This window comes from Labrus bergylta, chromosome 22 (assembly GCF_963930695.1).
Source record: "Labrus bergylta chromosome 22, fLabBer1.1, whole genome shotgun sequence".
NCBI lineage: Eukaryota > Metazoa > Chordata > Actinopteri > Labriformes > Labridae > Labrus > Labrus bergylta.
This window is the reverse complement of record NC_089216.1, coordinates 11,326,568-11,342,503: the sequence shown is the minus strand read 5'-3', so window position 1 is coordinate 11,342,503 and position 15,936 is coordinate 11,326,568. Positions and strand designations below refer to the sequence as shown.

Genomic DNA, 15,936 nt, shown 5'->3' with positions numbered 1-15,936 from the left:
AACATCTGTGTAACATTGGGCTCGAAATACAAAAAAAAACTTAAATCCAGATCTAAACTGAATGCATTAAAGACAACACACATTACTGAACAGCTACAACAGGCTGTGCTGTATTGAATCAGTGCATCCACTAAATGGGGGATCTCTTGAGGTCGTGGGTCTTCTCTCCTCCTCAGAGGTGAGTGTACCCCCATTTTACCATTAGAACCCCAAAGGATGTTGTGCACATGCGCACTGTGAGATCTACCGGAGCTTACGAGAGGTAGGGAAGGGAGTCCTAATGGCGGAGACTGTACGGTCGCCTTTTGACTACCGGGAACCACCGACCCTCGACAGCGACGGAGATGGGAGCAAGCCGCCGCCACCACGGGGGTGAGTGAGCACAAGCCAGCCTGCGTTTTTTGTCGTCCAGCGCGACGTTTTTCCCTCCACGGGTGGGTGTGGGGGGGGATTTTATCTTGTTTGGTTCATGTTAGGAAGCCTTTTATTCAGCGTGCATGATTTCAGCGTTATAATGCAGAAAAAACGATGCAGAAAGCTGTGTTCTTGTTTGGTTTTTTGGTTGCATTTGGAGTGTCATGTGAGGCTGCGTCGGCCCCCGACCTTTCTTGGGGTTGCGTTTGATGGTCAGCCTTTTAAATTTAGATGTTTTGACGGGTCTCCACGTTAGCTGCTGGGAGCTAACCTACTTAGCCATATGTTTAGCATTCATGTTAGCATTGACCCTGCAGGATTCAACAGCTATGGGGACGAGCAGGCTTAATTATTGCTCTTGTCGATAAACACTATCATGTCAAATATCTTCCATTGAATAGTAATATTTATAAAAATCCCTTCCAGTTGTATTATGAGGCTGTGAAATGTGCTTCGGCTGCTTGGCTGGTTGCAGATCATGACTCGTGGTTTGTTTGGCTTTTTGAGTAAACAAAATTGCATCCAAAAAAAAAAAAAGAGTCGACCGTCACCAGGCTCAATGAACAAGAGACACTTTGTTTTGCTTATCTTTCCCCTGTAAATTAATTTATTAATGCTTGACGTGATTGAATAAAGGGGTGTGGCTATGTGATGTAGTATCTATATATATTTATATATTTATAAAGGTGACCCAGCTTAAATAATTGCTTCCTCATTAGTTTGAAAATAACAAACTTAGGGTTATAGTGACACCAGATGCAGTCCTGTTCCTTGTTAAGTCAATACACAGAGACTATAATAACAGTTCTTATAATTGAGTGATTTATTAAGGAAACATTTCCAGTGGATGTGTTAATACACCATGTATGAAGATACATAATTTACATATTTGGTGTTGGCAAACATGTTAGACAGTTCATTGCCAAGCTGTTAGAAATCTTGTACTGGAAGTTGTGATGGTATTGCTACAATTTCTACAATTTTGGGTGGTAGATTAAATGTATTCTTGATCAATTACTGATGTAAGATCAACTTAATGACATGTTGTTGGTCTATGTGGGCTTTTGGTAAATGGATTTGGACTTGTAAAGTGACTATTCAAAGCTTGGCAGCGGGAGCAATTTGGGGTTTCGAGTCTTGCCCAAGGACTATGGGCTGGGGATCGAACCCTCCACCTCCTGGTTGAGATTTGATGAACTCCACCACCGCTAAACAACATCTGCTCCTTATATCATTGTATAGGTTTTCTGATATTTGCACAAATATGGTGTCATAAAGGAGTTTGTCCTGCAAATCCATAGTTACAATACATGTGAACTCAGCAGACTGTGGCCCACATAAGACTTGGTTGGCCATGTTTCCGAAGGTTGAATATAGTTTTATAGTCATTTATGTAAGAATCTGCCTTCGGAGTACCTTTGCATAGCTCGAGGGTTAAGTAATTAATGTCCAATCTGCATAGGTAAGGTCTTATTATCTTCCCGCACAAAAACAAATCTGTCATTAATTTTTCGCTCTCTAAAATCGACAATGTTCACCGTCCCAAAAATCAAATTTTGATTTTCCTCTGATGAACTCTTACAGGCTTAAATATAGTTGATGTGAAAATGTTTTTTCCTCTTCCCCCTTTCTATCTAAACCGACCATTCTCTGCGGTTATGCAGAAATACAAATACTAAAATGTCTGTTTTGGTTGCCTGTTAGAAGACACTTAAATTGATTGCAAGACAACTGTGATGTGAATACACTGTAATCACAACACTGCCGCCATCAAAACGAGTGAGGAAAGCACTTTAAAGGCTTATTGTTGTTGTGGATGAGTCACTCACCTGAAAGAAATGTTACGTGCACAGACTCAAGAAAAGGTTTGCTGAATGTAGAACATGCCCTACTTATCCCACCTGCCCTCCAGATGAATATTTTCAGAAGGAACGTCTTGATCGCTGCCTTGTCTAAATGTATCATTATCCTTTTACAGCCGGGTGTGTGGGAGGAAAAGGAAGGGGACACCTGTGAAGGTGTGTGACCGAGCGTATGTAACAGAAGATGAGGAGGAGGAGAGCATGTCAGAACACAGCTACAGCCCTGGTATTTATAGAATCACAAACACACACATTTTGCCACCTGCTGCTTTTGTTTTTATTGTCTCTGATATATCTGCTCATAGAAAACAAATGAATCATAGTGAAATTAGATTTTTTTTGTTTTGTTTAAAGATCCCTATGATTGGTAATAAAATGTGCCAGAGTTAAACTCAGCGCTCTTTTCCAGGTGATAGCCAGTATCCAGAGGCTGCTGAAGACCGCCTCCCCCCACCTGGCAGTCCCTACTACCTGCCTGATCCCACTCAGCTCTGGTAAGAAGGACCCTCACCATTGGTGCTTTCACACTTGCACAAACCGCCTGAAAGCTTTCTGAAATGTTCAGGGTGAGGAGCATGTGTGAACGCAAAAAGCAGAGTCTTGTGCTGCTTCTCAACTCTGCATATTTCCTGCCAGCCACCGAGTAAATTATATACGTGAGGTCAAGGTTAGCTGATGTGAGAATGCAACTGGACAAATTCAGGAAAATTCATGGTGAGCGGGATGGGGTGTTAAAATCCTACGACCAGTGTTCAACCAAAGACTGTATGCATGTGATTGGTACGATCTCCATGCACATAATTAAACTGTTACTGTTACTTCAGCATCGTTAATTTTACGTCATGTCTCGCTCTCCGTAACCGTCAGAGTATTATAAACATTAGTTATTTAATTAACATGCAGCGATAATTTAAAAGTACCATAGAAGAAAAACATTGATAATGAACTGATAAAAACAGGTTTAAACTTGTTATTGCCACAAATATGATTCACACCGAGGCTGAAAGAGAGACTAAGAGTCATAGTCAATCATAAACAGGAATCATAAACAGGATCAACAAGTCATGGAGTCAGCATGACATTTCAAAAACTGTTTTCCAGTCCTGGGGATGGTTTTAAATAAAGGCTCATGTATATATTGGGGAAACTTGCAAAAAAAAAGATTTCAAATTGCAGTGAAAATACAGAAAGTGCCTTGTGTTAAAATCTGACTAAGTTATAATTTTGTAAGGTGAGAATGCATCTGAGGTGAAGAAGTAAACTCTTTTTATGTTCACTGTCAGACTCCTTGTGAATGAGAACACTTTAAATCTGCTAAAATGTGAAATTTGACATCCATGCAGAAAGTACCAGAAAAGTATTATTTTTCATTTTAAAAAAAAAAGGGAAAAAAATGTGTACCAAAGTGGTGCAAAAAAACAGCCTGGGGGCCTGGACCCCCCAGGCTTAACTTAATTCAACATATTTGCTTTATCTGTGGAAATAAACAAACCAGCTTTGATGCTGTAACGGTTTTATTCATTTTTTAACACGGCACATTAATTAGGTTAGAAAAACGCTTTTAATGTTAGATTGTTTTTTTTCTACAACTACACAATTACGCAATCAAACACACACACACGCACTCACATGGTACTCATGCTCACATACGAGGTAGAGAAGGAACCACCACCACCTCATTCTGAGTGCGGAAAATCCCTGCACTCAGAAAGATTTCAGGGGCCGTCTGCCTGCGCATATAAGAGAACGGCTCACAATAACTGCCTTGTTTGAAGTTGGAGATCCATTATTCTGATGTCATATGATTTCTTTCCTAGTGGGCCAGAGTTGGGGGAGGAGGGAGCGAGTGGAGTAAGGGGACCTGTGCTCTTCCATCCGCCGCCAAACTGCAGGATTCGAGAAGTCCACTGTGGGACCCAGGTGCGACTTGTCGTCATTGCAATCCGAGACATCGCCAAAGGGGAGGAGATCACAGTGGACTACAGCCTGACAGACTGGGGCGAGAATGCAATGGTATGCCACCTACTCCATAGTAACTTCAAATAAAAAGACAAGGAGTACTTACAGGATGAGTGTGACCAGGTTCTATGTTTTTCTTGTAGTCACAAACCTCATTAGAAGAACAAAACTTAACAATAATATAAGTCTATTTAAGCTTATTGACCTTCATTATTGTCCATAAACTAGTTAGCACACATCAATAAGCTGCCCAACTCCTTCGCTATCTTTAACATAGCAGTGGTATTCAATGTCACAAACACTTTAATGCTGCCATTAATACTCAACAAAGGTCTAACCAGGGACGTATTGGTACAGCGGTGAAGAACGGTTTAGCGATAGGGGTGCCTCCGATAAATGTGTCACATGTTTTTAAAGATCACCATCTTCCATTGGCTTTGCAAACAGGGTACGGACAAGCTAATTTGGCAAAAATATGGAAAAATGTCAACTTTAAATGTGAAAGTAAGGGGTATCCTGTTACTGTAGCTACATGTTGAGCTAACAATATTTGTTATATGACAATCTGCCTAACCAGGAAGAAGAGGCTGGCCCCCACCCACTGTCCCTCTCTGTTTCTGATTACCTCACCCCCTCCTGGTCACTGTCCCCGTCATCTTCTCCTCTCACCCACTCCGAGCCCAGCGACTCGGACCGCGAGGAGGACGAAGAGGAGGAGGACGACGACGACGACGACGACGACGAAGAGGAGGAGATTGAGGAGATAAGGGGGCGAATGCTTCGGCGCCGCAAGAAGCGCAAGTTGCCGGCGGTGGTCAATTCAAAGAAGAAGAACACGTCGCCGTCCTCCAGAGGACCGGGGCGCCCCTGCTCCTCATTTTCCCACCCGGAACCTGTCGCGCCCCCAGCTAGATCCCAGTCCCAGCCCCCGGTCAGCTCCCTGGCGACCCCGACCACGAACATCAACAACAACATTAACATAAACATCGGCAGCTCCAGCGGTGCCACAGTGAGCCGGCGACAGCACTGCCCATATTGTGGACGCCATTACCGCTCCCTGGCACGGCATCTGGAGAAGCACCATGCCAACCAGCCGGAGGTCCGCACTGCCATGGAGCTCGCACATATGCACAGCGCTTCAAATGGCAACGCATCACACACCCACCCCTCGTCATCTTCCACCTCCGCTCCCCACAGTCATTCCTTTGCAGTCCCGCAGTCCTCAGCCTCCAACCCGGCTCCTCCCTCGCTCTTCTCCAGGGAGAGGGAGTCGCCGGCGACGCGCTCTAGCACAGGCGCCGTCTCCTTCTCCCTCTCACTTTCACCGCCTTCCTCAACTCAGCCCGCAGCCTCCAAGAAGGCAGCAAGCCTGTCAGGGCCGGCTGCGAAGCGCCCAGCGCCACCCCCGATGGTGTCGCGGGTCAAGAGTCCGTCACCGCCTCCCCCGTCTACTCCCAGAAGGGGACGGAGGATGAAGAAGGAGAAGCAGGAAGAGCAGCAGAAGGTGGAGGTGGAAAGCTCAAGGAGTCAAGAGGAGCTAGCGCCACCTCCTACTCCTGAGCCAGACGTAGATCCAGAGGAAGACCTGGTGCTGAGTGGAGGGGAAGAAGACGCACCAGAGGAGAAGAACGGAGAGCTTGTAAGGTGTGGTTCCTTTTTCCTTCACATTGAACTGTTGTACATGAAAAGGTACACACATTCTTTGCCCAATGGAAAAACAGGTAATTGTGTGATGGACGATTCTGGAAATAGTCAAAGGACTGAATAAACTTCTTTACTAAAGTAATAGTGATAAATAGTAGACTCTGAATATTCTTAAGAGTATTAATAAGTTGCGCTCTTGCGGCATTTCTACCGACTGTTTCTGTGCACAGCTAACTACACCTCAAGTTGTATTTGGAAGATTGTCAAACTCAAATGATTCTAACTTTGAGTAAAGAACATACAATAACTCTCACAACGTGCATGTCAGTTTGATGAGGAACGTCTGTTTCATACATCATTTATAATTTGTATTCCTTTTTAGTCATGTTAGGTCCGTTTCGTTCGACATGGAGATTGTCTTCTCTTTGTGTCATCGTCCCATCCATTACACTTAAAAAATGTACTTGATTTCAACAAGGCACTATGAAAAATCTAAATGTGAAAATATTTACTGTATTTTCGATGTATTTGTTGGTTGGATGGAGTACATAAATGAACATTAAAGTAATATTACTATAAAAATATCTCAATACAAATGAAAAAAACAGGAGTCAAAAACGCAAAAGTAAATAAATCGAGTTCCTCTTAATGTATTAAAGGTAAAGTAAAATGCGTGTTTTGTAAATGTATGCAAATGATTACATATTTGTTGATGGTGTTTCAGGTTTTTGGGTGGCGCTTTGTTATTTTGAGCGCTCTTCTGAAGTCATTTTTCCCCCTCTCTCTTTTTGTTTCCAAATCTCCCAGGCATCACATGTCTCCACTTCTCTCCTCCCTCTCCTGTTTGGTCCTCTACCTCCGGCGCCAGCAGCACTCCTCCTTCTTGTCTTTAACCCGCTCCCCTCACTCTGCTGAGGCCTGGCGCCTTCTCTGCCATTCCAGCCTCTCCCTGCTCATCCTCTACAACCGCCACCGGGAATGTGAGGTGGCCAAGCTCACCATCCAGGACTACCGTAACCGTATCACCCCCCAGCCCAGCTGCAGCAACAGCGCCCCCTCTGGCATGGAGATCGTGCTGTCTCCCTTTGAGCGCCAGGTCCTCTGTCACCTCCCCCGGGCTGGTGTTTTGGGGAAACGTGGTCGTGTGCAGCCGTTAATTTTCCCTCCGCACTGTGAGTCCTGCCTTGACCTCCTCCTTCAGACCAGCCCCAATGTTGGTGTGGATCCAGAGAGCCCTTATGTCTTCTCCCGGCCCTACCACTCTCCTGCCACACCGCTCCGTGGCACAGACCTTCTGAGAAACCTGGCGCGGAGCAGTGGTGCTAAAAACCCCAGACCACTGACGGCGACACGTGCGCGACGGCAGGTAGCCATTCTGACTCAGCTGCTCCTACTAGAGGAGGGCGAGGGTCAGGGTCAGGGTGGAGCCACAAAACGTCTGGAGGAGTTCCTGGAACGAGAGTACCATGTGACCCAGAACTGCTCTGCTATCATTCGGGATCCAGCACTGATGGGTCGCGTGGGTCGTGTTGTTCTCTATGGAGAGAAGGAGGGTGTGCTTTTCAGAGGGATGAGCCTGCAACACATCTGCCTCGAGTTGGACGGTAAGAGTTCCAACAGCAGGAGGTATTTCAGGCATTCAGTGTTCAATTCAATGTGAATGTTCTGCTTCTGAGAAGCTTTTTTCTGTTGAACCCCCAGCATCTGTTTAAAATGATGCGAAATGGAAACATACTTGTTCATTTTAAAGGATATCCTCTGTGTTTAGAGCTCCTGTGAGGAGTTTTTAGCTGGTTATGAAACACATTGGAATGAATACTGATACCTCTACACAAGCCACAAAAGAAAGCTTTTTTTTTTTTTCTTTTTTTTTTTACTTTAAGGGTTCAAATAAAAAAAAATACACTGGCATTGAATCAAATATGGTTGAAAAATGTTATATAAAATGTTAAATGTGGGGCGCTGGTGGCGCAGTGGTTAGTGCGCACGCCCCATGCATGGAGGTTGTAATCTCCCAAGTGGGCGGCCCGGGTTCGACTCCGGCCTGTGGCTCCCTTCCCGCATGTCATTCCCCACTCTCCCTCTCCCTGATCTCCAACTCTATCCACTGTCCTATCTCTCTAATAAAGGCCCAAAAAACCCCAAAATAAATCTTTAAAAAAATATAAATAAATAAAAATGTTAAATGTAGCAACAGCATGGGTGGATTACCTAATTTTAGCCACAACAAGTTTTCTAGTTGAGTTTATGTTTCTGTTAAGCGTATTTTTTTCATCAGAACTCTCAGGAGTTGATATCTCAACACTTAGATAGAGCTGACAAACAGAGCTACCTGTATCGCTCGATACAACAAAGGGTCTGTTTGAAAATAGCTTTTGCAGTTTGTGTATGCGTTATTGTCGAACTGATTCTTTAAATTCTTGATAATGGGATTATTTGTTGGCACAGAATGTTCAATTCCTAGAAAGTAGTCAGCAATAGTTCCTGCCCAAAAAGTAGTCACCCAACTTTGACAAAGTGTACTTCATAGATAAACAGGATAAGAAGCATAGCTAACTCTCTTCTGGTTGTAGCTTCATATTCAGTTTACAGGAGAGTGGTTCATGTTTTGTTATTCTAACATTGGGAAGCAGGTGAAGAGGTGTTTCCCACAGTGCACAACAGTTACTCCCCCCCCCTCACATTTGGACAGCATATTATGTATAATGCATCCTGCGCCTCATAGAAGACACTATATTACAAATATAAGACTGATTATTGTTTCTCATTTCAGTTTGCTTAACTGCACTCCGTTTCTCTTTTCTCCAGTTATGTCTGGCAATTCAGCAGATTCCTTCTCAGAAAACTCAGAGGCCGAGGAAGAAAAGGAAGAAGTGAAAGAGAAAGCAGAAGTTACTGTGAAGAAGAAAGGACCGGGGCGCCCGCCGAGGAAGAAGAGAGCACCTGTTCCTCCTCCAGTGAGCCCAGTGACAGCCAATGCTCACAAGAGGAGATGTTTACCTCAAAAATCAGGTAGCCCCCGAGAAAACAGTGTGTGAACATATAAATAGCACCGTCATGCTTCTATTTCCATTCATTTAACATTTGTTGCAGGAAAACGTGGTGTGCTGAAGCGTCCGTGGTCAGAGGCCGAGCGTGTAGCAGTGGAGACTCACCTGAAGAGAAACCTCATGGAGCTGCGTGTCCCTGCCAAGGCGGACTGCGAGCGCTGCCTCGAACTCTGCCCTATGCTGGTTAGCAACCAGCGAGACTGGAGGGCAATCAAGTTTTACGTCCACAACCGCATCCAGCTGCTGAAGAAGCAGGGGAGGAGGGAAAGCGCTGCTGGGAACTGCTAGGGCATGTACAGAGACGTAGCGGAGGACACGTACCATAATGTATAAACCACCAGCAATCATAAAGAAGAGAAGCTAGTCTTGGACTCCGAGAGCTGAGATCAGCTAAGAAAACATGCAGGTTGCTCCAGTTAAAGATCATTCATACTTAAGTGTTGATGCCCCAGTGTCTGTTTTCCAGATGTATTTTAAGCGGTTTGACAAGATGTACCCAAGTGTGAATATGAGTTCATGCACAGTGAATGCTTTTTTTTTTTTTTCATTTTTTTTTTTTGGACTTGATCCGATACCAATACCAGTGGTGGCATCGGCCTCTGATACAGCCTTAAATGCGGTATCAGGTCACAGTGAGTACGCCAGTCAATGCACACATTTTGACACCATCCTGTTTTTTTCTTTCCAAAAGAATCAACTGGTTTCAGGTAATTTATCATGCAAAGACAAACATCAGTCCAGTGCTAGCTTACAGTGGAATGACCAAAGCTAGCAAATGTCAGCAATCACTTTTTTTAATGTTCCAATAATGTAGATGATTTTTAACAGGCATCGGAACATCTCTATTTTATATACCATCTTTTCAGAACGCTGGCAGTGGAAAGCAGAATGTGATGAAGGTGATTTTTTTTTTTTTTTTTTATAAAGGTTTCTGGGGTTTCACAGATCCAGGAGGTTGTAGTACACGCTTTGAACCACCAGGACACTCCACAACAAAATGTCCTTGGTTTCTGATGCGTTTGCTCCTGCTGAAAGCTAATGACCAAACAATAATGTGTGAAAGCTTTTGGATGAGGAAACCTAGGTGCTTGATCTTTAATAATCCCTACAGAGAGACTTCATGTCTACATGATTGAGACATGTATGAACTTGTATAGTTTGTGTTTGGTTGAGTCTGGCATTGGGCTCCAAACTGAAGAGTGTATTAAGGAGTATTCTTAAGTCTTGGACCATGATGCACCTGTGAAGCGGTTCTTTCATACCCCTCATACCATGATCATTGTCAGACTATTATGTATTAAGGCACGCGTACTTGAATTTATTGCGTATCAGAATAAATAAAAAAAAAAAGTATTACATATGGTCTTATTCACAATGTAAATACTCCCTAATCTATGAAAAGTATACAGTAGTGATGACAAAGTTAGTATTGTGTTATTGTGTATATACTGTACATACTACCTGTACTTATTAAAGTGTATGACATTTTGCTGTGTTTTTCTTAAAATGGATTGTAAATTAAGTTTTACATTGTTGACAGTAAGTGAGACAAAGAAAGCGGTAATAAATACAGAATCCTGTTTTTATTGATTTATTTATAAAGCACACGTACATGTTTTAACACAAGCTATCAAGGTATTTAAAAAAAACACCATACAAAAATCCACTGAATTGATTTGAAAATTATAAATAGACAAAAAGCATAATTTCAAACAAAAAAGTTGGAGTGTAAGAGAAAGTTCATTCTTGAAATAGTGTTTCTAAAAAGCAGATACATTTAAGTTGGTTAAGTGTTGCTTAGCATATCATCTACAAGTACCGTAAGTCCAAACACATATGTTGTCAAAAAGAATATTGGAGGAGCATATTTTATATAATTTGAAAGGATAGTTCACAACAGTTTCAACAACCACCCTCAACATCTCTGCCTAAATGTTCTGACAACACTTCAGAGTACCTTAGATGCTGCAGCTGTGTTGGTCCTTGGAGAAGTGGTTGCTGAATTCAGAGCATGGTACAAATGTGAGGTATAAATCATGCAAGAATTAAATTATTCATCATCTAAAATATTTACAAATTCATAAAACTGTAATGTCATGAGACCTTTCTTTTACTTTTATAAATTCCACATTGAGCTGGTTTTCAGTTGGAGCTAATAAGACAATCAATCATTTTGCTCTAAAGGTCACATTAAATTCTTTTTCAACAAGTTTAGTGGCAAAGCTCCTCGAAACACGTCTTTGAAGTCTCTTGCTATAAATCCCCTCTGATCCTGTATTTTAGCATGTCTATAAACCCCTCTATTTCAGCCCTGCTCAGAACAGGCTATTTCTGTGTCTGTAGCTTTAAATGCAAATGAGCTGTGTCTGAGCACGCCGCTCTCTGGAAGGAGTAGTGGCTCAGGCTTTCTCGCTTCACGCCCTATTTTTTACAGGGAGAAAGCAGACTGAGAGGTCAGAACAAACAACTAGCTGTGGGAATGTCATCCACCTGGGGGAGGGGTTACTGCCCTTTGTGATGTCATGGAGGACAAATCTCCAAACGGCCTGTTTGAGTATACATTTTCTGAAAAGTGGAGCAGGCAAAAGATAGAGAGGATGGACTTTTCTCATAATTAGGGGGTTTGTAGACAGACTAGAGACACATATGGGAGTTTTATATATATATATAAAATATGTGACCTTATCAAAGAGTATTCATACATGTTTGGTTCCCATAATTGTTTAAAAAGGAACAAAGACAACATACTTTTATTACAATACAGCACCCCTGGGTGGGGTTTCCAGGGCACCTTAGTGCTGTGGTTTAGGAGGTTGCAGTTGAATCTGTGTCTGTTTGAAATCTAAGACTGTAGTTTGGACTCCAGAACAATATAACACAGAGGACCTCAGAGCAGGCAGTTATTATTATTTTGGCTTTTATGTTTCTTTCGGTGTGATTTTTTAGTTCAAGTTTAAGTTTAAGTTCCATCTTAACGATTATTTTTCCTTTTGTCGCAATGCTTCTGATGTCATGTGTGAAGCACCTTGAATTGCCTGGTTGCTGAAATGTTTCTGTATAAATAAACGACACGTTAACATAGTGATGAGATAGGCCTATCAACATTTCAGTCGGTAGGTGCAGGCCATGCATTTGGGCAGCCACAGGAGTGGGAGTTCAGTTGTGGTTTCTACGTTAACATTTATTCATTTATTCTGGAACTTTCTCTGGATTAGAAGCAAGAGACTTGATGCACTATATACGTGCACAGACATGTTTTAACACTGGTCATGGTTGGTGTTTTGTGTGGGGTCTTGCACATCATTATTCTCATTGTGTTTCTCTCTCTGTAATATCTCCATCGGTGCTCTGTCACCCACACCAGGATTGAAAAGTGGAAAAACTTCACCAGTGAAATTCGCTTTGAAAGATCCAATGAGACTTTTATCCTGGGCATTATAAAATGAAAGCTCTCCAATGTCGTGATTCAAATAGACACCAACTGTCTGAGGCCTGGAACGGACGGGAAGTAAAACATTTGGTTTGGTGCTAAACTGAAATCTATCGGCTCTATCAGGTGAAGATGACAAGAACCAGAAACCATTCGATGTAGTTGGGGAGGTATCCTGAGAGATCTCCGTTGCACTTGTAACACCTACCCACCAGGACTCTTTCAGACCTATTTTATCATTTCCCATCGAAACCTCCCAGTAGTGTAGTCCTGAGGAGAAGCCAGGTGTTCCTCTGATAGCTGTGTGACAGGTTCCACCAGTTATACCTTGGCAGTCGGCATCTCTCACTCTACAACCCTTGACTGTGAGGTATGGATTTTCCACCTTTTCAGGGGTCACATTTGCTGTTAAAATGAAAATATACTTGAAATTAGAAAGAATCATGTTAAAGAAAAAATGATGGTACACACGAGGAATTTTCCCTCTACACTCTTAGTCAATTACCATAGTTGAAGCGTGATAGATCTGGTGACAGGATGTCTCCTATAAAAGAGCAAAAATAGATGATTTACCTGTATAGTTTTCTGTGGATTAGTATTTTGTTACAAACAGCAAAAACAAAACAAAGATTGTATCACAGTGAGTGTTTTGCTTTCATATGGAAGAGGATTAGGGCCAGTACTTTCTTCTTATAATCCTGAAATTATAGACAGAACAACAAAGAAAGGTTTTTCAGGGGCCCTAATCCTCTTCCATAGCCTTTACATTATCAACACCAGAATTCATTCTTACCTGTTGTGAGAAGTTTTTGATTTTCTGAAGGGGAACATACAATAAAAAAATACTCTTAAGGTAGATTCTAAAATTCAAACAGATAATTAAATGAAAATGTTTTTTGTTTTTTTTTCACAGCAGGACCGATCAAAGGAAAGGAATCATTTCTTAAGGCAATTGTTTACAAAGTAATAAATAATGTGACTGTTCTCTCTTACCTTCATCGTTGCCACGTCTCAATTGAGCTTCCTTCACTGGAAAAAAGGAAATAGAACATTTTCAGGATTGTATTTCGGCGAGTGATCCAATTTGGAACAACACACATTTGTTTTATCAAAGATTATCAAATAGACCAAGTTCCTAAATTATTGATTTGAAGGTCACATATTATCCACCTTTTAATTCATTTTAAATAAGTCTCAGAGCTCCCCAAAACATGTCTGTGAAGGTTCTCGCTGAAACCTTCACAGGGGAAATATGGTCAAGTGTCATTTCCATAATATGTGACCTTTAAGTTTGGGAATCTTAGAAATACTAGTCAACCACGTCATCTTTTAGCCATCCTTTTTTTATATAATTTCTTTACATTTACCTCTCTTTTTGTAGAAGTACAGTCCAAGTAGAGCTAACATCACAATGAGGAGGAGGAGTAAGCAAGCTATCCATCCACCATGTGAGGATCCAGGCTCTAAATAAAAGAAGGATATTAATGTATTAAAGCATATCGTTCACACATGCTCATAACTCTCGTTCCTCTCTTTACCAGCCGGAGGAGGTTTTCCCAGGCGCATTCTTGCCCACTTTTCCTCGGGACCAGAGGGTCCCACTGAGCAGGAAACCTCTGTGGAGCCGGAGACCAGAATCCAGCTGTGAACCGACAGAAGACCAGAAGAGTCTTTGCTGTGCTTTGTGTTTTTTGAGGACTGAGCCGGCTTTGGATCCGACCAGCGCAGACTAGGCTCTGGATACCAGCCTTCAGACTCACAGCTCACATTCACCATGTGATCTTCTCTCCACACAGCTGACAGAAGAGGGGAGGTTCCTGTTTCTGAAGTGACACATGGAGAAGGAAGACCAAAAATATTAGATGATACTTTTTCTTTGGTTTTGTATGTTTTTTTTTTAACCCATCTCATGAACGATACTTACGAGTCACTTCAAGACTGACACTTCTACTATCATAAACCTGGTCGCTGCTGACGTAACAGGTGTATTCTCCAGCATCTTCAAGCGTCACATTTGTCAGCTTCAGGCTCACATCCCCTGCTTTCAGCCCCCCAGACTGTACGTCCATTAAGCCAAATGACACTCTGCCCCTGAATGAAGCTTCCTGGGCTGCATTCTCAAACTTTTTGGCAATGTAAAGCAGGACCGGGGAGTCAAAGTGATTGGGACGGTACCAACGTACCTCCAAACCCTCTGCACTTTGTTGAGGGTTGAGCCAGCATGGTAATGTGGTCGTGTGGCCTCGGGGCACCGAGATGGACGGCCTGACAACAACCACGAGGCTTTCTGAATCCAGGAACAACAGGACACACATATGCAGCCAGTTAATTTATGCTTTTGTCATTTTCTCTGGTTGCACATCAAAAATATACTAATTAAACTTGAGAACAACTGGATATAGTTACTTACTTTTATTATAGAGATGCTCCAATACATTTTTACTCGACAATATCTATTCCAATATCTTGATTGATTTTTTTTTTTTTTGCCTGATATCAATACCTCTCCAATAGCAGTGAAAATAAAACATTTGTGGAAATGGTTGATGGGCTGTGATATTTTGCTCGCTTTGAAAATCAGTCTCTTTGCAAAAAAAGGTGAAATATTGGGATACTTGTATCAGTAGCATGATAATAATTATGTTTAATAGATGATCAAGCATGTTGTTTTTTTAATTTATTTAAGGCCATCTATGCAATTAAGGCTTAATTTGGTTTAGTAGAAAAAAATCAAAGTAAAGTTTATTTTAGCTCAACAAACAGTGATTTAATACATGAAAATGTTAAGAATGGAGAGGTTTAGCCTTCATAGTAGAAAAACTAGTAAAAGGAAAATACAGCTTATAAGAAAGACGTAACGATATGTGCAAAGAAATAACATCTGGGTTTACCTGGGTCAGCGTTACACAATGACAAAGAAAGAGCGACCACAAGGCACATGTGCCACTCCAGAGAACCTGTAAAACAGTGAGGAAAGAGAAATCATGACTCAAATCCCATTTACGCCGGATGCGCACAGAACTGGTTTCCACATTTTACCACTTTAATCAACAAAGCTTTACAACATAATGAAAGCATGAGAGATGGATTAAAAGATTAATACATCGTGCTAAAGGAAGCATCGGCCTACCCATTTTGCCGTAAGGCGCGGTATCCCTCTTCCTACTTCGGATATGCTTTTGTCCTTTTAGAGAGAAATAAGTAGCCTATAATGAGTTCCCCGAAATCTCGATTTATATAAATGATTCTACTAAGACTCTAAATATAATGTAATTTCTTCTAGAAAACCCAATCCAACACAACAACCTTGCAAATTAATCTAGTTCAGATTTACTTTCACTTTCACAGGACGTGGTCTACGTTTGAACATGAGATGGGGGTGGGCGGGGGAGGATACAGCTCTCTATAAAAAGAAGGCTTTTACTTTGAAAGACTGAATTCTGACCGAAGTATGAAATGTAGAAGACAGTTTGTGGGAACTTCAAATGCAGGTAAATGCTGACTTTTACATAGGTTCAGCCTCCTTGACGAAAACAATTACCTAACAAGACATATAGAGATCACACACAATTATTAT

General features: G+C 41.9%; 2 protein-coding genes across 3 annotated transcripts; one reads left to right on the top strand and one right to left on the bottom strand.

Moving 5' to 3' along the window:
- Window positions 1-218: 218 nt before the first annotated feature.
- Window positions 219-10,509, top strand: LOC109993391 (uncharacterized). Of its 2 annotated transcripts, none has more exons than XM_020646344.3 (8): window positions 219-372; window positions 2,393-2,502; window positions 2,686-2,770; window positions 4,094-4,289; window positions 4,813-5,879; window positions 6,687-7,483; window positions 8,688-8,891; window positions 8,973-10,509. In XM_020646344.3, the coding sequence occupies exons 1-8, from the start codon at window positions 281-283 to the stop codon at window positions 9,215-9,217; spliced, it is 2,796 nt and encodes a 931-aa protein (XP_020502000.1). In that variant the 5' UTR covers window positions 219-280; the 3' UTR covers window positions 9,218-10,509. The 2 variants fall into 2 exon arrangements, with proteins under 2 accessions (XP_020502000.1, XP_065806315.1); XM_065950243.1 differs by having other exon boundaries at window positions 299-434.
- LOC109993385 (butyrophilin subfamily 3 member A2-like) lies at window positions 10,505-15,726 on the bottom strand. Its single transcript, XM_065950244.1, has 9 exons — window positions 15,490-15,726; window positions 15,251-15,316; window positions 14,284-14,646; window positions 13,898-14,182; window positions 13,727-13,822; window positions 13,353-13,388; window positions 13,153-13,176; window positions 12,865-12,903; window positions 10,505-12,764 (listed from the first exon to the last, which is right to left on the bottom strand). The coding sequence occupies exons 1-9, from the start codon at window positions 15,491-15,493 to the stop codon at window positions 12,187-12,189; spliced, it is 1,491 nt and encodes a 496-aa protein (XP_065806316.1). The 5' UTR covers window positions 15,494-15,726; the 3' UTR covers window positions 10,505-12,186.
- Between the last annotated feature and the right edge of the window lie 210 nt (window positions 15,727-15,936).

Bases quoted from the DNA above. Each gene is read 5' to 3' on its own strand.
- LOC109993391 (XM_020646344.3), top strand. From the start codon at position 281: ATGGCGGAGACTGTACGGTCGCCTTTTGACTACCGGGAACCACCGACC. The intron at 373-2,392 runs GTGAGTGAGCAC...ATCCTTTTACAG, and splicing joins AAGCCGCCGCCACCACGGGG to CCGGGTGTGTGGGAGGAAAA. The intron at 4,290-4,812 runs GTATGCCACCTA...CTGCCTAACCAG, and splicing joins ACTGGGGCGAGAATGCAATG to GAAGAAGAGGCTGGCCCCCA.
- LOC109993385 (XM_065950244.1), bottom strand. The intron at 14,183-14,283 runs GTAAGTATCGTT...GTGTCACTTCAG, and splicing joins TGTCAGTCTTGAAGTGACTC to AAACAGGAACCTCCCCTCTT. The intron at 13,177-13,352 runs GTAAGAGAGAAC...GTTCCCCTTCAG, and splicing joins GAGACGTGGCAACGATGAAG to AAAATCAAAAACTTCTCACA.